Here is a 21,793-nt window from a genome sequence, read left to right on the forward strand (position 1 = left end):
AATTTTCAACAATTTTCCTCAACATAATTATTTTCCTCAACCAAATTTCCACCAAAACAACTAGTTATTACCACTGAAAACATTCACCTCAAAATTCTTTCCATTTTTTTTATTATATAAATCAAACACATTGCAAAAACTTCCAAAAACTCGTTCTTTTCTCAACATAACAAAATAGTTCTTCACTTTCTATACAAAACATCCTTCACTTCTTTTTCCAAGAATATTTTTTTTTACCTCTTTTCAGGTTGAGCGCGACGGTCGGATGTTGAGCCATTGACACTTTAAAATTTATTTATTCATTTATTTATTTTGATCTAAGGATACAAATCTAGATCAAGACAGAAAGAAGACTCTTGGGTCCAGAGCGGAAAGAAAAATTGCTCTGATACCACTTTGTCACGCCCGTATTTTCTAAGGATAGAAAACACGGTTGATCGCGACTAGGGGATGATTAAAGAAGCGGGGAAGAAAGGGGGAAACACACATCTTTGACCAAAATATTTAAATAATTGAAATAACTTAGAAAACAACATAGTATCATTTCAACAAAGAACCAATTCTAAGAAATAAAGACTAGAAAGTAGACAATTTTGAAAAGAGTTAGGTTCTCAATACTAAAACAATTTTAAAGAAAAGACACCTAGCGGAAGCGTTCAAGACACGGAAAATGCCGAGTATGAAGACACGACATATCCAACAATATTAAGCCAAACATAAATAATCCATAAATTCTGCTCAACATCCTCCACACCCGTCGTCGCTCAATCTGCACATTAAGAAAAACAAATATGCAGGGCTGAGTACTTGATGCACTCAGTGGACACATGCCAAAATCAGTTTGTCAAGCCATACCGAGTGATCTTGGGGGTTTTAAATGAAAAGAACCCAAGTCACTAAAAGCATTTTCACATAAATTTCGGTTGCAACCATTTTCCATCCACATCACCATCACCATATCTGAACATACATGACAAGGAACGTGGCCACGAACCAAGTCACTAGATCGGCCAACTCCAAAGAGATAGCGCACGATCTACTGGGTGTACACTAGTCCGAGCAGGGTTTGCGGCCCTACTGGACCCGAATTCGATTAAACATACATGGCATAGCCACTTCAGATAGGTTCATTCAAACACAAAACATGGCAAGACAAACAATTTTCACCTCCTTTCACATAAAAATAGTATTTAGGACATAGTCCTTATTTAAAACGAAAGCTCACCTCAAAAGCTTAGCTCCTCCACAAACTTCCTGTCCCAACCTCAACAACGTGCAAAATTTTACCCTTTTCAAAATAACATGATATGCAAAAAAAATCAGGCTTTGCTAAATAATTTAATTAAAGACAATACATGCATGTGTGTCTGAAAAATTTATCCCTCATTCACAAATAATAAAACAGACTCATCAATCAAGCACAAAACCCAATGGTGGCTAACATACAAGTCTCGGTTATTACTAAAAATAGGCCAAGCGATTCACATAAATTTTACTTAATGAGATAAACTAACCCAACACTAATCGGTCAACTCTATTAAACAAGAATTAAGGAAAAGAATAGCATTAGTCATTTAATATATATTACTCCCAGCCATACTCACGTCTGTACTCCCTATCAAACTCATGTATATATTTTAGTATACTCCCAACTTAACACTTTTATCAACTAAAGAAAAGGAAAAAAAAAAAAAGTAGTACATCTCCCAAATCATCACACGTATATATCCTCTGCCATTTAGCCACGCCTATATCTTCCTCTCGTCTCTATCTCTATCTCTATCTCTATCTCCATCTCCCCCATTCTCAAACTTCTCTCTGAAATTCTCCTAACAATTCACAATGCAGGAACAATCCCAAATTATCTCCCAAATTGTTTCACAGAGGCATAATTCCTATCCGTCATAGCTCCCTCCCTCTTTCTCACAAAAACAGAAGTAACCAAAGGACTCTCATCTCTCGTTCCAAAAATCGACGCCGCAACAGCCTTCGTCGCTGCTGCAGTCACGGCCTCTCCGTCACCGCCACTGTCCGCCACCGATCCCGGCGGTCAGCTCCTCCGTCGCGGCACCGCTACTCCCAACAGTAGGTTTTCCTCTCCCCTTTTCCCAATCCAAACTTTTATCTCAAAATTCTAATTGATTGATTGCAATTATTAAATGGGCAGACACATGATTTAATTGAAATTGAAAAGAAACAGGAGACGGCTTCTAAAGCCTTAAAGATCGAAGCTTTAGGAGGAAAAAGATTATCATTCAACAAGTTTCAAGGAATTAAATTCCAAAACTTTTCCGGGCTGTGATCTACTGTGAAATATATGTGACCATGATGTGGAGGATTTCAGCGATTAAGGATATACCTTTGAAGAGAAGAAAATTTGCACAAGCAGAAGGTATTGAAAAGTCACACTCTCTCGATTTCTCCTTCCCACTTCGCGGAAGAAGCAGAACTTGCAGAAGAGAAGATATTGAAAAAAAAATCACAACTCGTTGCGTTTCTCCTCCACACTGTGATTTCGAGAATTTTGATTATGGAATCGACCAATATGCAGATTTTCGAATTCAATGGGAGGGGAAGAAATTACCTTCACTGAAAGGGAAGAAAACTGCAGGGACGACGGACTGCTGAGATTGTGGGAGGAGATGTATAATATAGAAATTTGATTGGTTTGTTGAGAGATTTTTGGTAGTGGGAGCAAGGTGGAGACGTGGATTTAGGAGAGGGAATTTATTTTGACTAACAATTTGACTGTAGTAGAAGAATAATTAATTTATATTTTGGCTTCTCAAAATCGGTCAACCAAAAAGGAATAAAAGCTAGAAACATGGGAGGTAAAAAGATAAGCCCAAATATTTGGTTTAGAGTATTTATTGGTATTTTATTTTTAGTATTTTGGTGATTAAATAAGAACACCTAATATTCCCATCGACGGTACTCACATCAATCTCGGCGAATACTTTCACCACGCGATTAACCAACAACAATCAAGCATTCACTAATTTCATTCACAGTCAATCGAAACAAAGACAATATTTTATTTAAGGTCTATCACTCGCTCGTTCTCAAAACAAAACTCAACGTGAAGAGGTTCTAAAAAGACGGGTGTTACACGGGAGTTTCAGTATCTCATGCGTCATAGGAAATGACAGACAGACAAAGGCACTGTATGATCAAGGGGCAAGCATAAATTTGATGTCATTATCGTCTTTAAGAAAGATGAAGATCGGCACTCTCAAGCCGACTACAATCACACTGCAGATGACAGATACCTATCCTAAATGAATTGTTGAGGATGTTCTGGTGAAGGTACACGACTTTATATTTCCCGTCGATTTTGTAGTGTTGGATATGGAGAAAGAAATGAATGTGCCGCTTATCTTGGGGCGTCCATTCCTAGCAATGGGAAAAACATTGATAGGTATAGCAAAGGGAGAGCTCATTCTTCGTATGAGAAACAAACGACACATTTTGTCTATCTACAATGCTATGAAGAGTCATGAAGACGATGAACTTGTTATGAAGATGGAGTTCAAAGTTGTGCATGTTGTGAAGGTCCAAAAGACACAAGCAATTGAGTCAACATTGGGGGATTTTTAATTACCACGGTGGATGTTTTGTTTATGTGGTGGATCAATTTCTAAAGAAGAGAATGCATCAAATCCTAAAGCGAAGGAGAAAAAAACAAAAACTAAAAATTCACCCAAGGTGGAAACCAAAATTTCTGATGGAGCGCTAAAAAATACTTGGTGGAAGAAGAGATTGGCGAGATCATATGCGTCCAAGATTGAAGGAAAAGCCAACACCACCATTTATGGCGTGACATGATGCAGCTCATGGAGGACGTCGAGCCAATGACAATAACCAAAGGCACTGTAGGGGAGGTAACCCCTAGTAGGTAACTTATAAATTTTTTTTCGTTTCAGTTTGTTTTTGATGGGTTTTGTGTGCTTGCATACCATGTAAGTCTCCCTTCTCCACCAATTTTTCAAATTTATTCTTTGCATAGCTTTGAATAAGTTTGGGGGGATGATATGGTGGATAGGGACACTAACGAGGTAAATATCTTTTTGATTGATTAGTTGTCTTTTGTTGCTTTTTTATCTTATTTTAGGATAGAATTTCTTTGTTAGAACTCCATGAATTTTTTTTGCTTTGATTGGTTGGGATTGATTGAAAATTTTAAAATTGAATTGAAAATTTGGGTAGTAATTTGGGTGAAGACTAGTCGTCTATGATAAAAGAACCATCTATTTTGATCTATCACTTGACCATTGACTTGAGAGTTTGAGTAATATGATGCATAAGTAACGAATTGCCTGTTTGTCTTGATTCATGCTATTTGCCCAGTAAGACTTGATCTTTCAACTCTTTCATATGTGTTTTATCATCAATTGTGCATGTGTTTCTAAAACTTGCCCCTTGTCTTCTTGAGTCCACATAGTGACCTTAGAGATAGGGGAAGATGTTAGGCCATCGTTGTTAGCCTTATTTTTACCTAAACACTAACCTTATTATATAATACCCTTGATAGCCAAGTTTGAGCCTATTGTCTTTTCTTTTGTCAAGCTAATCAAGTGGGTAGGGAATCCTAGACTCTATAATTGTTGATCTATGAAAAGAAGAGTTTGGAGAGTTTAATTGTTGAAAGAAATTGGTTGTGTTTAGCTTATCAAGTTGGAAATTGGTTGAAAAAAAAAAAGAAAGAGAAAGAAAGAAAAAGAAAAAAAAAAGAAAAAAAAATTATATAGAGAATAATTCAAAGTCTTTGGAAGTTGGGAAGCATTACACAAAGTCTAGTTATTGTTGAGAAGTGTTTTGGTTAATGGTTGAAGTTGAATGTGGATGATGTAATGTCTTGGGATTTCACATCTTTTTGAGGAATTTAGTCACTTTAGCCAAATATTACCCCACCTTACCAAAGAGCCTACATTATAACCTAATTAAAAGACCTTTCGGACTCTAGATTTATTGTCACATGAAGTAGATGAGAGGTTAGACATTGAGCAAGCCTATGGTAAGTCATGCATTTTTTAATGCATTTTTGGGGAATTTAGTCACTTTAGCCAAATATTACCCCACCTTACCAAAGAGCCTACATTATAACCTAATTAAAAGACCTTTCGGACTCTAGATTTATTGTCACATGAAGTAGATGAGAGGTTAGACATTGAGCAAGCCTATGGTAAGCCATGCATTTTTGAATGGTTTGAGTGTTACTTGATATCTTATACACTTTTGAGTAAGGTAAAATACACACATATATACATACCGAGTGAAGCATGAATCCAAGGTGATATATGATTTAGTAGTAAAAGTGCATTCGACGGCTTAACTTGATGAAATTTGTATTGTGATATGTTCCTTTATTCCGTATTATTTGAAACGATGATGATGTCTAAAACTCTTTTGAATCCAAGTTTCTTCTAGTTCTTTTTCTTCTTTGCTTGAGGACTAGCAATTGTTTAAGTTTGGGGAGTTGATTCACTTGGATTTTACATGGTTTTAGAGGGTAGTTTTACTTGGTTTTGATCATATATTGTGTACTTTGAGACATGGTTATAGCTACTTCTCTATAATATTGGTATTTTGACCATTTTGTGAAGAATGTGTAGAAAAATGTACAAAATATATGGATGTGCAACGGCTTTGGTTCGAAATAGTTTTTCTGGAGATTTTGAAGTCCGATTCGCACATAATGCATACCATTCTCTTCGACTTCGAAAGAGCTTTGCGTGGATATCTTAAACGTCTCAATCGAAGTTTGGTAGAAGAAGTTATGACCGTTTTACCAAGACTGAGCGGAGTAGTGACATAGTTGGCGACCCGTCGGGTTCGCATGCAAACAAACCTGGCGACCCGCCAGCAAAACACGAGAAAAACGTCGTAAGCAGTTGGCGATTCGCCAACTTCGACGCACACCCAACTTGGCGACCCGCCAGCTTTGTCCGACAGTTTATTTCGCACCCAAAGTCAACCCTAGGTATATATATGCCTAGTAAACACCTCCAAACACAACTTACACGCCTCCTACCCCAAAAATACCGCATATTCACCTAGGAAGAATACAAGAACGAGCAGAGGACGAGTATTCATCACAAGATTGAAGACGAGGCCTCCAATCCGCCCAATCCAATTCTAGGAGTTCATCTTTTAGTTTTATTCTTGTTCAAACAATGTTTTTTATTATTCCTTTGAATATTTCTTTGACTTTTGTGATGAACATGAGTAGCTAAATCCTCCGTAGAATTCTACGGGGGAGATACAATGATTCTTATGTTTAATTGATTTCCTTTTTCTATGCCTTGGCTCATGTGATTATTTTGACTTCTCTTGTGCTTATACAATTATTTGATTGATCTCCTTATAAATGCATCTAGATTTTACTACAACACTCGGGAGATGAGTAGTTTAATTTGAAAGAAGAGAAGTTGACGTCTTTGCCGATATAATCGATAGATTTAAGCCCTTGAATGAAGCTAAGTATCTTAGGAGCTTTTAGGAGTTGTTACCTTTGTTCTAGGAAGACACTTCGGTTCTAGGCAGCAATCTACGAATTGTATGCTTCGGGAGAAGATATAGTTTTACCTTAGTGATAGCTTAATAACCCTTGAGACCCTTGTTGGCATAGTTTTGAAATTAGTTGAGCATAGGATAATTGTTATCGATCTCGTAGGAATCTACCTTTCTCATCCTTGATCTACATCCGTCTCTTTTATTTGCTTTTAATTCTCTAGTTGTTTTTAAATGATTTTACCTTGCTTTTAAGTAGATTTAGAAAAACCAAAACTTTCTGATTCATTTAGATAGTAGTTGAGGTTGGTTCGTGGTAATTAGGTTGACACTCATTGTTTCTGTGGATACGGTACTCTTTGCTTACTATTTGCTACATTAGCCCTTTACACTTGCGGTTATACTTGTTTTAAAAATAAGTTGAGTCAAGCAGTTATCCCTAAAACATACAACTATTCAATTTTTGTGCGTTGATTTGCTTTTGGAACTATAAAATGTAATTAATGCATGTAACTTTAGTAAAGCAAGAAGAGGGGAATTTAGATTTTAAAAATAAAAAATGAGGTTAAAGGGTAATTAAGTCTTTTAAGTTTACCCACTAACTACAATTAATATTTGAATACATAATTATTACTTCAAATTACTGATATAGCCTTATTTTAGTTGTACATAATTTGGTTGTTTATAATTTGGTTGTTTATTAGTACATGTTATTGCGGAATCTGCATTTTTAATGCTACAAGTTTGCTTTGCTTTTAGTATTTCTTTCTTGATTAATGCACACTACAACAAACTTAATTTTTAAAGATACGAAAATAGTTATACATAATTTGGTTGTTTATAATTTGGTTGTTTATTAGTACATGTTATTGCGGAATCTGCATTTTTAATACTACAAGTTTGCTTTGCTTTTAGTATTTCTTTCTTGATTAATGCACACTACAACAAACTTAATTTTTAAAGATACGAAAACTTAATTTTTAAAGATACGAAAATTAAAATGCAATTACTTCTGTTGGAAATTTTTTTAAAATAACAATAATTTAGGACATAAAAGAAAGCGTTTCAAAATTAAGGACAATTAACTTAATCTTTTGTTTTTTAGGACGCTTTCATTTGCGTCCTCTAATTTTAATTTAGACGCCAACAATAATAACATTTTTTGAAACGTTGGTGACATATTTAGAAACATAAATTAGCATCTTTAATTGCATTAGAAGACGTCCTTATCGATATTATTTTTAGTGGTATTACGTGATTCTTGATATGGATTATTATTAAACTCGAATCATACAACTATGCTATATAGATCTAGAGTTGTGAGCAATGTCGAACCAATTTTAAAGACCGAACTAGAGACCAAATTATGGCCATTAGATCAAGTTTTTTGATGAGATTCGTTGATGTGTAAATTATTTCGATCTTCATTATAAGCTCATTTTACTTCATTCTAGCAGGTTTATTACTTCATTCCGGTATGTAATACCTTGAAACTACAGTATGTTTTTACTTACGTCCAGTAGGTTTTGAAATGATTCAACACATGCTTTATACGAATTCATTGAACTGGGTTTTTACTTTATTCACTTTAAAAAGATAATTTATTCCAATAAGTTTATTACTTCATTCAAAAACATTATTACTTCATTGGACAAAGTTTTTACTTCATTTCAGCAAGACTTCAAATGCTTCTACACATACTTCATTCAAATAGTTTATCACACCATTCCATGTGCTTATTACATCATTCAATTAGGCTATCATTTCATTTTGTTGTCAACGTCGTACGGCGGTGATAGACATTACAGAGAAAAAGAACGGTACGTGATGGCAAAACCGCCTGTATGTACTGGAATGAAGTTAAATCTCATCCATAAAAACCTATATCCAAAAACGTTACTCCCTCCGTCCGCGAATAGGAGTCCCGGTTGAGTTGGGTGCGAGTTTTAAGAAAAGTTTGAGTGTAATAATTAAAGTGTGTGATAGTGGAACGTGGGACCCATTTATATTATTATTTGATTTATTCTTTGGAATAATGAAATCTAACATTAAGAGAGAGAGTGAGAAATTGCAATCAAAGTGGATTAAAAATAATTGCAGCTTCTAAATTAAGGGAACACTGAGGTCATTTTTATACTCCCAAGATAAAATGTCTAACCGGGACTCCTAATGGCGGACGATTGAAAATGGCCAACCGGGACTTCTATTCGCGGACGGAGGAAGTACTTTGATTTAGTTGAGGAGTGGATTAACATTATGAGACTCATAGACGCTCGTCTCTTATTTAATCTGCTCTGGGAATATTTCTTAGATGGACTTCGAAATATTAAATTAGAAAGGTGCTAATACTAACATACTTATAATTATTATGATTAAAATGATTAAAATTGAACAAGTTTTCTTTATTTCCCGAGAAAATTCGGAGTCTTCTTATACGAACTTATAAGCTTATAAAATTTAATAATTTTCAATAGCTGCCGTTTTTGTTAAATAAGATTTATAAGGGGTCTTATTCTAATGCTTATAGCACCCTAATCCAAAATCAAGACTAAATCTCCACCTTTGGATTTTAAAATAAGTGGATGAGATTAAAGCATACAAATCTCAATAAATAGTAGACAAAATATCAACAAAAGGGTAATATCGTCATTATGTATCATATGATAATTTTCGTGGGTGTTTTTTTATATCAACATTGTGTATTACAAAGATCAACAATATGACATTAGAATATCAATACAAGGATAAGAAAATATCAACACATTTTTATTGAGATTGGACATGCATAATATTGAGATTTTGCCTACAATATATTGAGATTTTTTGTTGCATTTGTTGATAAAAGCGGCTTATCAACATGTACGAAAATTGAAATATAATTTATCAAATTTCATCACCCGAACATCGTCGGAACATATGCAATTGAGATCTCGTTGGAATCCTTATTAAATTATCTTTAATTTGATATATTTTTTACGAAAAAATAATTTAAATTAAGAGAGTTATGTAAATTTAAAGATTTGAGATGATTTTGAGGAGAGTGAAAGTAGTTAGTTATAATTACTATATATAAGATTTGACATTAATACCCTTTTAATTTAATTAATAATTATTTAAATTTAAAATATATTACACTTGGCATTATATTAACTACAAGATCTTCTAATCTAATGGTTGAAAATTGGTCTCAATTTGGGATTGGTAATTAGTTAGCAATTGATTACATCCCTATAAGAGCACTCCCAATGGTTAGGCGTTAGGGTCGGCGAAAAATCGCCGAATATCGCCGGATTATCGCCGGGCGTTGGGGTGAATTCGGCGATAATTCGGCGTTAATTCTACCGATTCATCACCAACTCCCGATTCATCGCCGGATTATCGCCGAATTATCGCCGACCACTGTGGGCGATAATTTGGCGATAAAAATATTTATTGTTTTTTTTTTAATTTCTCCCCTATAAATACACACCTTCTCTTCATTCTCTCCCCATCCCTTTTCTCTCTTCATTCTCTCCTCATCCTCATCCATTTTCTCTCTTCATTTATTTTCTCTCTCTCCATCTATATTTAATGAATTTTGAATCATCTTCTCATTCTCGGTCCGACGAGGAGATATCTCATTCTTCTTCCGAAGAAGAGGTACCTCCCGCTCCCACCGGATGGGATGTCGCGGGTTTCGCCAACAACGAACATGAACGGTTCAAGGCGTTCATGGACATACACCAAAAGGAGGCCCATCGAGCACTACAACACGATATGATCGAAGAATTGTGGGCAAACAGAAACCGCGCCCACCGCCCTTGAATTTTTTTACTTTGAATTTTTTTTTCTCCATTCCTGTACTATTTTTTTTTATTAATTTTCGTCGTTGTAATGTTTACTCGTGTTTAATACAACGAACTTTATTACTATTATTTGTTTTGTCTTATAAATTAAATTAGCTAGCTTTATTATATACAAAAATAAAACAATTAAATTAGTAATGATGTAAAAATGAAATGTTGAGTTAGGGAGAAATAAGGGAGAAACCATTGGAGCAGTTGGCTAAAAGTTGGCTAAAAACTGGGGATAAATTATGGTGCTGATGTGGCGCTGATGTGACAGGAGTTAGGGAGAAATAAGGGAGTTTTTATCTGGACCATTGGGAGTGCCCTAAAGTAGTAGTAAAAATCTTATATACTACTCCCTCCGTCCTATAATAAAAGTCCTATTGAGTTTAAGCACATGTTTTAAGAAATATAAAGAAAGTGGGTTTAATAAATTAATGAAATGGTAATCTCACTTATATATATTAGTTTTGTAATAAATGTGAGTGGAATAAGTTGATGAAATATGAGGCCTACTTGTCATTTATAATAAAAAAAATGAAATAAAACTCTTATTGTGTGATGAATAGAAATGAGAAAATAGGACTCTTATTGTAGGAATGAGAGAGTAGTATTTTAGAGGGGAAAAATAAGCTCTACATTTAGAATGTATACATAAATAGAGGAACGATATGCTATACAGTATACCTTATGTGAACTCCTTATGTGAGCATCACTCTCGTTTGACGCACGTTTACTATTATCTGTTTCAATTTATATATATAGTTTGATTCTAATATATTAAAAAATGTTATTGAAATTTTTAATTTCATAAAAACCAAAGTTCGACTTCCCTATAATTTCAAATAAATAAATAAAATAACAAATCAGGCTTTGATTTTTATTAATTTTGTGAAATTAGAAATTTCAGTAACATTTTTTAATATATATCAAACTAAATATATAAATCAAAACGAACAATATTAAATATGTGTCAAACGAGAGTGGTGTTCACATAAGAAACTCACTTAAGGTACGTAACATATCATTACTCTACGTAAATATATACTTTGATCAGTGATAGAGATTAAGAAGTAACATCTCACTCATAAAATTGTTAACTCATTAATTTTCACATAGTATTTCCATTGTTGTTGCAAAACCGACAATTAATGAACTTTGACATTCAAAAAATTCTTAAAATCTCTACGTTTCTTTTTGTAAATACAAGTGATTGTTGGCCCATATAAGAACGTTTGGGCCATTAGAATTAAGTAGCAATGGCCCAATTTTCATATGGGCCGGATCACTAAAACATGTGTGATAAAATTGTACCCGCCAATTTCCCAAACCAGCCCTATCTGAAAATGTCGCCACCGTCTTCCGCCGCTAAACCGCCGGTTTCCCCCGCCGCCGACTCTAGCTGCTGGCAGTTTGCGTGGGAAGCTCAGTCTCACGCGTCAATACTCCGGCTACTCCTATTCAAAGCAAACACAAAGCCCTCAGCTCAGTGCACAGACCTAAAACTCAGTTTTCACCCCCAAAAATCACTGCTTACGGTGTCGTTTCGGGGATGCGAAGGCCAAACAGAGACCTCGGTTAGGGTGCCGGTGCCGCGTGTCTTAATCGACCCGGAATCTCCGCTCAATTTCAGGGTTTTCGATGATCACATTGAGGTTAAGCTCGTTTTGTTACTTCCGATCGATCACCCCCTTGTTTCTAACTTCGATTCAATCCTCAACGTCGAGGAAAACAATGATGAGCTTCGTACGCTTTCCGTGGATTCTGGTAATTAAGAGATTTCCAATTTGTTATGTGATTTTTGTTTGGGGCAAAATTCTACATTTTGTATAGCGTTTTCGCTTCGCATTTGATTAAAATTGTTTCTTTTTTTTTTTTTAAATCGAAGTATGTTTCCAATTTATGCTAGCCTAGGACTTGCTACATTTTGTTTCCAAATAATTGTGTCTGCTTTAAATTTCAGATTTAAGGAAGCTGTTTTGTATGGAGGAAGTGCATTTCTACTGCAAAAATTGCTCTTCTAAGTTAACGAAGGGTCTCAGGTAGAGATTCGTTTTATTTCTTATGCTTATTCAGTTCTTCATTCTCTTTATTTGTTATTATGTCCTTGTAATTGGGTTTTGAAGTAATTTTGCATGACTTTGTGAGCTTTTTGCCCACGCACAAAAAAAAAAGACTCATGTTTTATGAGCCAAGAGCTTAGTTTTTGATGGATTAGGTTTTTCAAATCTTTTTATCCACAATTTTGGAATGTGCTACTGTAGTTTCAGTATCTGTTTATCAATATAGACATTCAATAATGCAACTGTAGCTCCTTACCTTATGTGTGAATGGTAAATTATGTCATGAGGATGATGATGAAAGGTAATTTTGGCCCTGATAACATGCTCTCTTGACCAAATGGGCAAGCCAAAAACATGTACACCTTAATAGTACCTAGGGTCGTGGAGACCCAGACCTTTGATATCATCTACCTAAAGGTGATACCGATATAGTGACAATGAACTTGCATTTATGATTATCCGAATATGTTGCAGATGTTTCAGGGAAATGCCTTCAGTTAACTGGAGAGAAGTCGCTGATAATTGGTTTGGAAACTGTTGCTGCACATTTGGAGGTGTAAGTGAGAAGCTGGTTGCGGAATATGCAAAGTCATATACGTGTGTCCCAGGTGTGTGCCTTTTGAATTCAACATCTGTTGCTTTAAGCACAGATGATATTTTGGGGTGGAAGTTCCCTGATGTGCAGAGCAGGCAATCTTTTGAGCCTGATGTGAATCCTCAAAGCCATGACTGTTCAGATACAGTTCCACTAAATGAGGTTTGTAAGAAAGTACCAGCAGATTGTTGCGGAAATGACAGTGATGGGTTTCTGGGTATGCAAAGCATCACAGAGGTCCAGTTCCCTGAAGATAAACTCTCAACAGATGGGGAAAATGAGACTCTGAAGAATGCAGTTGATAGTGATAGTTTAGTATCCACCTTTGCTGCTTTACAGATTGAAGAAAACAAAAGATTAATGAATGAAGAAACTCAAAATTGTCATATTAGTTGCTGTACATCACATATTTCAGAAACCTCTTCTAAGGTGCAAATGAATGGAGAAAATGTTGAACTTCTTGAAAACCAGAAATTGTTTCTGGATGGTTATCTTGGGAATGGTTTCATGATTCGAACTTCTGAGCTTTCAAAAGATTTCCGCTGGAACAAATATTTATGCCCACAATGCTCTTGTTTGCTTGGAGCATATCCTTGTTTTGATGATAATCTACCGGTAGATGGTGGAATTCGCCTATTCAAATGCTATATTTCAACTTGCGTGCCTTCCACTGGATCAGGCGATGCATTTGCGTGAGTTACTCAAACTATAGTATTGAAACTAATTGGTAATTACTCTAGCATCATGATGTTGAAATGTATGGTCTATGTGCAATAGGTAATTTTTCTTCATGAAACCATATGCTAAAGACCTTAATGACAGGACAGAAATTTAGTCGGATTTATCTTTTTGTTTTCTGTAACTGTTTACCTTTCTGTATGAAATAAAGGGCTTAAGACTATCCATGATCCTCTAATGTGTTTAATTTTCATCTTCATATAGGAATTACTCCTTGGAGAGAATGTTTTCCAGTCAATTGCTCGAAAATGCAGAAGATGAACTATCGTTCAGGACAATAGTTAGAGACATTGAAAAAAAATTGCCTATGTTGCAAATTGTTATCCTGAATCCTAATTCATGGGGCTGTGCTGGAAGTTTGCACTCCGCAGAACCAACTGATAAGTTGGTTTTGCAGCCTGTAAGTAGAGTGCTGTTTACTGCCTCCGGTCATGGCATTGATTCAATGTAAGTTATTTCTCTTAGAATGTTTCTTTCTTTTGGGGTTGGAATAGGGTTTATGGTTGCGCCTTCCATTTAAGTGGAATATTCTTACAACTGTACTCCTGGCTGATTTAAGTGAGATATGTGGATAGAATCTGTAAATGGTCAATTGTCAATCCTTGTAGAAAATACTCCCTCCGTCCTGCATAGAGCTAAAGGTTTGCTTTTAGGCATGAGTTTTATGCATTGCTATTCTGTGAGTAAAGTGGAGAGAATAAATTAGAAGTGAGAATAAAGTAGAGATGATGATATACATCCCAAAAAGAAAAATGAGTCACTTTAAGTGAGACGGAGGGAGTATTGTATTTTTTTACTCCTTAGTGTACTTCTTGGTTGTAGGTTGAGTGGCTGATATTATAATGATATAACTCATACTCAACCTATTAATCCCTCTACACTTATGATAAGCCAAATGCCTAGCAAACAAAGTGAAAACAGTCTGCAGTGGCCGTCCTGTGTGTTATTTTCACTTGAATCTGAGTAAAGCGGAAACAGTCTGAACTTTTCCTGTCTATTTGTTTTCACTTGGGAATCTTTCTTTCCATTGTTTTAGTGATTCTTATGGCTTGTGTTACATTACGATAATGAATTTCTAACCCTTCAGAATGCAGTTCTAGAGTGTATTTGTATATGTAGTTGGTATGTGTCTCAGAACAATTTATGAATTCTTGCTTGAAATTAGCAGAATCATCTGGAGATTATATACTGTTTCGATGTTTAACATAATCTATTGGCTCTTTCCATACTTCATGAGCTGAATATGCATTTTAATTTCTTGAATATTACTCAGGACTTTGGACGAGTGGATGAGAAAGAATCAAGCGGATGAAATTTACATGTTCTCGTCTCAAATATCCGAACTAACACAAGTGTTGGAGCTTGCCAATGACCTATCTCCACCATCATGTAGATCACTGCAGGGTTTACTTCTATCATCCCTAGCGAGATGACTGGTCCCAACATATGGACCATAAGCTGGCAAATTTCAAGATCAACTTTCCGACCTATGTACTCCCCTTTTATATGAGAAGTCGAAATCTATATCTGGAATGCCTTGTGTATCATTGGGTCTATCTCTGTACTACTACCAGTATTTTTTATGAAGCACTGATTGAAATAGACAACATTACGTGAAGGCATATTATATTCACATTTGATGAAACATATTCCTTTGAATTTGAACATATGTTGCATTTGTGAAAATGGAAAACCTTTGATCAAACTGGCTAAGGGTCAATAACTCATTATGGAATCCAATGTTATTCTCTGATTGGCTTTTAAAATAGTATTTCCTCTATCGGCCATTTCTTGTCAATAGTTCCCTTTTTTTTCCGTCCTCCAATGCTTGTCGTACCTATTTTTGGTAATGGACTCCACATTCCATTAACTTCATCTCCCTCACATTTTATTACTCTCTCCGTCCCACAGTAAAAGTAATATTTTGGCTTTTTTTTTGTTCGTCCCACAATAAGGGTCACATTTTATATTTATCATAAATGGTAAGTAGGTACTCCCTCCGTCCCACAAAAGATGTCACACTTTCTTTTTTAGTTTATCCCACAAAAGATGTTACATTTCCATTTTTGGAAAAAAATTCTCTCTCACATGAATATAAAAATAATATTTTCTCTCTGCATTTAACACACAGAATAAAACCTCCTAAAATCTCGTGTCGTCCCACAAATGTGACATCTTTTATGGGACGGGGGGAGTATCATATTTCACTAACTCACTTCATTCAAATGCTATTATAAAATCAATATAAAAAAACGGATTCCATATTTCACTAACTATTCCAACTCACTGTTCTTTACATTTCTTAAAACTCGTGTCTACACCAAATATGGTGACTCCTACTGTGAGACGGAGGAAGTATAAAACCAATACTATATATAAAAGTATAACTCACATTTTACTAACTTATTCCACCTACTTTCTTTAACTTTTCTTAAAACCCGTACGAGTCAGCTTGTGACATTTTATGTCGAAAGGAGGGAGTACTACAAATCAAGAAACCCATTGTTTCCATTTCTATTGGTGTCCATGTTTGATAGCCAATGATGATTTTCCCGACCATCCATTATTGGGGGGTTTTAGTCTTTTTGAACACCTGGCAGTCTCATTGGCCAAGCTTTCAACTTGAAAGTTAAGAAAAATGTTGGATTGATATGGTACATTACCAAATACTCCTCCCTCCAACCCTACCTTTGCAAGGATATATCTTTGCATATAAATAATTTTGTGAATTATGATATTTGCCGACGCCAAATATCGAAGTGCCACTTGCGGGGGACCTGAGGTGTGCATTTCGTGATTGATTTGTATGGCAATAATTGAAGGTCGGCAACAAATGTAAGCTCGTAAATCCATGTTCACCTAGATTGAATAGGATAGGATGATGCCAACTCACCCTTCCATTTTATCATCATTTAAATTCAATCCGTGCCGACACTCAAATCTGCTGCCAGAAATAGCTATAGCTAGTATGCTCTGTCCCTGAAAATTTATCATTTATTTCCTTTTATGTTCATTCTTAACAATTTATACTTTTCACTTTTATTATTTTTAACAGTGGATCTTATATTTTATTAACTCATTTTTATTCACATTTTATTATTAAAACTAGTAATATATAAATGTAGGACCCACAAACCACTAACTTTTCCAACTCACTTTCTATTACAATTTTTTAAAATCGGTGTCGGATCGAACAGAGTATCACTTTCCTTCACAGATCACACACTAACGTTTTGTCTTTATGTTAGGATATTTTAGTGATAATGCTGATATTTAGTTAGAATTCACGCCCCAGTCAGTGCCCATGCATATTAAATAACTTCAACTGATTTTTAGTTAGAATTCACGCACAAAAGTCCATGCATATTAAATATCACTTCAATGAAGCCACAATTTTAGTGGTGGCTATAAATTATCGTTAATAGTTCTGAGATATTTTTTTATTATACTATATTTTATTAGAAACAAGTGGAACATGGTTAATAAAAGGATGCGAGACAGATAGATGAGAAGTGATGGAGAAGAAATTAGAGGATGAATGATAGTAGAAACTAAAAATATACACGGTGATTGTCGTTAAAAGTTTGTGCCAATATCCAAAAGTGGATAACTAATTTTGGAAAAAATAGTAAGTATAATTTGTGCGCGCTTATCTGTAACTTCAATTACATGTGTTTTGATAAGCTTTTGTATAAAGATGATGAATAATAATTGTATGGTAAAATTTTGGTTAAAGTTGAATCTATCTGATATTGCGAAAGGGATCACCTCATGCATTGCATAATACATTTTATAATACACTATTAAACAATTGACAAGTGGATCCTATTTTATCCCTTCCACTTTTCGACACCCACTTTTCTTAATATTTAATTTAAAATTTGTGCTGCCACGAAATAAGACTCCTACTGATACGTACACGTGTCTCTCTGTGACATGCAACACATCACTCTCTTGGGCTTGTTGGAGCTCCAGCATCCTCTATATATAGCGAGTAGAAACCTCATTCTATCATCGCCTCACACTTGACACATACTACAATACAATACCAACAAAGTTAATTTGAATATAAATGGCGGAATACGGCAGGCAGACCGACGAGTACGGCAACCCGACCCGCCAGACCGACGACGAGTATGGCACCCGCAAGAACGACGAGTATGACAACCCGACCCGACAGACCGACGACGAGTACGGCAACCCGACCCGCAAGAACGACGAGTATGACAACCCGATCAGCCAGACCGACAATGAGTATGGCACCGGCAAGAACGACGAATATGACAACCCGACCCGCCAGACTGACAACGAGTATGGCACCGGCAAGAACGACGAGTATGACAACCCGACCCGCCAGACCGACAACGAGTATGGCACCGGCAAGAACGACGAGTATGACAACCCGACCCGCCAGACCGACAACGAGTATGGCACCCGCAAGAACGACGAGTATGACAACCCGACCAGCCAGACCGACAATGAGTATGGCACCCGCAAGAACGACGAGTATGGTAACCCGACCCGCCAGACCGACGACGAGTATGGCAACCCGACCAGCCAGACCGAGGAGTATGGAAACCATGTCCAACGCCCTGGCGGAGGAACTGACTCCTACAGCTCCGGTGGCATGAATCATGGTACTCTTGGTGGAGAGTATGGTACTCAGGGTGGAGGGATCGGCACCGGCACTGGCGGAGGAGAGTATGGTACTCAGGGCGGCGCAGGAGAGTATGATACTGGAATAGGGACGGGCGGTGGGCGCTCCGGAAGCTCGGTATGAATCTTTCCATCTTAAATCCAATTAGTTATAGGAGGAGAGGCCCATAAGACTTATACAGTGATTCCAGTTCTCTACGAGCACTGACGTGGAATAATTATATTTATATATGTATATTTAGTTTCATTTTTTCAATTGTGATTGTGGTTTTATAACATTAACATTTTAACTGCAGGAGGAGGAGGATGGGGAAGGAGGTGGGAGGAAGAAGGGGCTGAAGGAAAAGCTTTTCGGGAGCAAGAAGGAGGAGGAGGAGGAGGAGCAGCAGCAGAGCTATAATGAAGAGTAAGGAATGAAGGAAAAGCTGCCTGCCCACAATTGAACATATATACTACATACACCTACAGCTTCAGTTCATTTGTATAATAATTATGACAATAAGCTGCCTGCTCTTCATCTTCATGTTTGAGGGAGTTGGCTTGGCCTTGTGTTGTGTGTTTCTATTTGTGTATGTCTTCTTTTACGTCAACATAAATATTACTCCTCTCTTTTCGTGCTGTTTATATCATTTACCTTCATGCATATCCTTTTAACATAAAGTATAATCTAGTAGTATTAATGATGCAATGAAAACGTCAACAATATAAGATAGCTACGTACCCGTGCCCCAGTAATTTTGAGTACCCTTTATGGTAATAGCACTACTAATGATTGAATTTAATAGAGCATTCAATTTGAACCTACTTTATTAAGTTAGGTGTTTGGTTTACTAGATAAAATAATATTAAAATATAATTTTGGATTAAGTTGTGAGATTGTTGGTCATGACTAATTATCATATGATTATTCATCTTAGATTAAGTTGTGAGATTTAATTTCATGAACCAAACACACTACATATTTAATATATCAAGATACAATCTTGCAAACCGAACAACCCCTTAAGAAAATTCTCAATCTGAACACTGAACAAAACTTTCTACCTTAAAACTCGAGCATGATTCACTAACCAAACAGATCTATTATTGACACAACATAATTTGGGTTGACATAAGCATGTGCCTCTGAACATTGGATCACAATTTCTGAATTCTAATGTGAAGTTGGTTGATTTACTCTTTGGTGCGGATATTGTAGAGGTATTTTTTCAAATACTAAGATGACCTTTTCTTCCATTTTTTTTGGAGTGGTTTGTAATTCACCTTTAACTTCTTTTTTTAGGTAACCGATAAGGGGTTTGTCACTCCTGATTTATCTGTAGTTACTAAGCAAAATGGGATTGAATGGATTGTTGAAGGAAGTGTGAAGAGGTGCTTGGAAGATGAGTTTGATAGCTGTGATGATGTCTCCTTTGGAAAGATCAAGAAGAAGATGAAGAAAGTAAATGTGATTGAAGAAGATGATGAGGCTTCTGTCAGCTACAGTCAGGACATATCTATTGGTGATTAGTGTGGGAAAAACTTATGAATTTAGGTGTTTTTTATTTTTGCTTAACCTTTTTGAACTTATCAGAATCTTCATCTTAGTTTTTTTTTTGGTATTATTTAGCACTTTTAAGATGAATTTGATCTGTATTCACGGCTGATGCCTTTTTTTTAATGAATTTTCTTTTAGTTTACACTTCCGTGTTGTATATATAGTTTTTTTGGTTGTTTATCATATATCAGATTTATCCAAGAAGTGTTTTAAATCTTAAATAAGATAACAGATTGGGAGTTATGGTTTTGACATTACATGTAACAGATTGTAATTTCTATAGATTAGGCATTACAGATTTGGTTTATTTTCTAGAGTTATAAGTTGAGCATTATTTTTAACTTAGTGTCACGCCCGTACTATGTACGGATGAAATTAATTTCATCACATTAAATTTATATTTTGAATTAACTACTTAAAATCAGCAAGCAAGGGTTAAAAATCACAAACATATGAAACAATTTAAATGTACAATGTCAAAACATAAAATTAAACAACTTTAGAAATCAATCATGTGAATACACATATTTTCGGTAACTGTACAAAAGTTGCATTATTTATGAAATTATTCAAAATTTCCAATAACTACTTTCTTATCTCTAATACCACAAAATAGCAACCATAATTTTATATTTTATTAATGGACAACACAAGCACTTTAAAATACCACTCACATTAAAAATTTAATACACAACAATAGTCATCGATACTAAAGAATATTAAAATATATAGAAGAGTAACTAAATATGTAGTACATAAATAAATTCATATGATGACAATACCGTATTAGTTCATGTTTTGAAAAATTATATTAATAGTAAAATCATAAGTGCCATCCACGGAAATACAAATTAAAATATGCAAAATATCCACACAATATCTATCGCTTTTGGAAAAAAGATAGTACTATGTTATTTGCAATAATTATACATAGAATTATATCCAAGACGAAGCTCAATACTTAAAACTCTAAGCACAAACATAAAAGTAGTTACAAATTAAATAAACAAAAGAAATCTTAACCAAATAAATATACAACGTCACATCTTCTTCTTCACTCTTCCGTTCATTTCTTCTGCAATCCACTTCCGCTGCAGCCTATGCATCAACCAATTTATTCCTTATTCTCGATCAACTGACGGTCTAACATCAAATTGCATTATCTCGAAATGAAGAAAATGTTGACAAAAATATCAATTCTCGAAAAAAACTACAAATCTAATACAAATGGCTATAATTTTATGAGTAAATAATTGAATATAAATAATGCTTTGAACAACATGAAATTAATCATGAAACATAATATGATAAAAAACTTCCATAACTGGAGTGATTATGGAAAAAGAAAGCTTCCTTGAACTCTTCTTGATTCAGTGGCGCAACTCCAACACTAAGAATTTGCTTCTCCTTCTTTCCTTTGTTTATGAATTCAGTAATGTGTATGATTTAATGGCATCAATATTTATAGGTGACAAATTCTAAGCTTTTCCATGAAAATGGCTATTTAAAACAATATGTTAGGAGCGTTTCTTTTATTAAGAGTAGCGGACCGATTTCATAGAATCATAGGAATTAATTCTCTTAAATTCTAACGGTTGAATTTAAAATTATAATCATATATAGGTGGACTAAGTTGATTACATTTATGGAAATGATATAATTGTTTAATCTGTTATAATTAATAATTGAATCAAAATTATATTCTTTGATTCTGGTAATAAATTGGTTAATTGATTATAATCACGAGTATATACTCGGACGGCTGATTAACATATGCATTATGCTCTGAATTGTGTTTCATTTTTTTTGTTTTTGTTTTTGAATCATCCACCAAACTTCATAAGTTCTCTTATTAGTATTGAACTGT

General features: G+C 35.1%; 2 protein-coding genes and 2 long non-coding RNA genes across 5 annotated transcripts; 3 read left to right on the forward strand and 1 right to left on the reverse strand.

Moving 5' to 3' along the window:
* Positions 1–560: 560 nt before the first annotated feature.
* On the reverse strand, positions 561–2,656 carry LOC125204291 (uncharacterized). The gene is made up of 4 exons (XR_007173531.2): positions 2,585–2,656; positions 2,360–2,507; positions 1,226–1,288; positions 561–769 (listed from the first exon to the last, which is right to left on the reverse strand). It is a non-coding gene; the product is annotated as an uncharacterized LOC125204291 (long non-coding RNA).
* Positions 1,674–2,918, forward strand: LOC125204292 (uncharacterized). 2 transcript variants are annotated; one of them, XR_007173533.2, is made up of 3 exons: positions 1,678–2,085; positions 2,168–2,392; positions 2,552–2,918. It is a non-coding gene; the product is annotated as an uncharacterized LOC125204292 (long non-coding RNA). The 2 variants fall into 2 exon arrangements; XR_007173532.2 differs by having other exon boundaries at positions 1,674–2,085; positions 2,168–2,918.
* An 8,740-nt stretch (positions 2,919–11,658) lies between these two features.
* LOC125216907 (HECT-like ubiquitin-conjugating enzyme (E2)-binding protein) lies at positions 11,659–15,355 on the forward strand. Its single transcript, XM_048118692.2, has 5 exons — positions 11,659–12,104; positions 12,301–12,379; positions 12,875–13,687; positions 13,938–14,180; positions 15,007–15,355. The coding sequence occupies exons 1-5, from the start codon at positions 11,684–11,686 to the stop codon at positions 15,164–15,166; spliced, it is 1,716 nt and encodes a 571-aa protein (XP_047974649.1). The 5' UTR covers positions 11,659–11,683; the 3' UTR covers positions 15,167–15,355.
* A 2,385-nt stretch (positions 15,356–17,740) lies between these two features.
* LOC125211603 (uncharacterized) lies at positions 17,741–19,013 on the forward strand. Its single transcript, XM_048111472.2, has 2 exons — positions 17,741–18,507; positions 18,686–19,013. The coding sequence occupies exons 1-2, from the start codon at positions 17,806–17,808 to the stop codon at positions 18,797–18,799; spliced, it is 816 nt and encodes a 271-aa protein (XP_047967429.1). The 5' UTR covers positions 17,741–17,805; the 3' UTR covers positions 18,800–19,013.
* Positions 19,014–21,793: the final 2,780 nt, after the last annotated feature.

Source organism: Salvia hispanica, chromosome 3 (genome assembly GCF_029641045.1).
Source record: "Salvia hispanica isolate PSC_SH4W2 chromosome 3, Shi_PSC_v1, whole genome shotgun sequence".
Lineage (NCBI taxonomy): Eukaryota > Viridiplantae > Streptophyta > Magnoliopsida > Lamiales > Lamiaceae > Salvia > Salvia hispanica.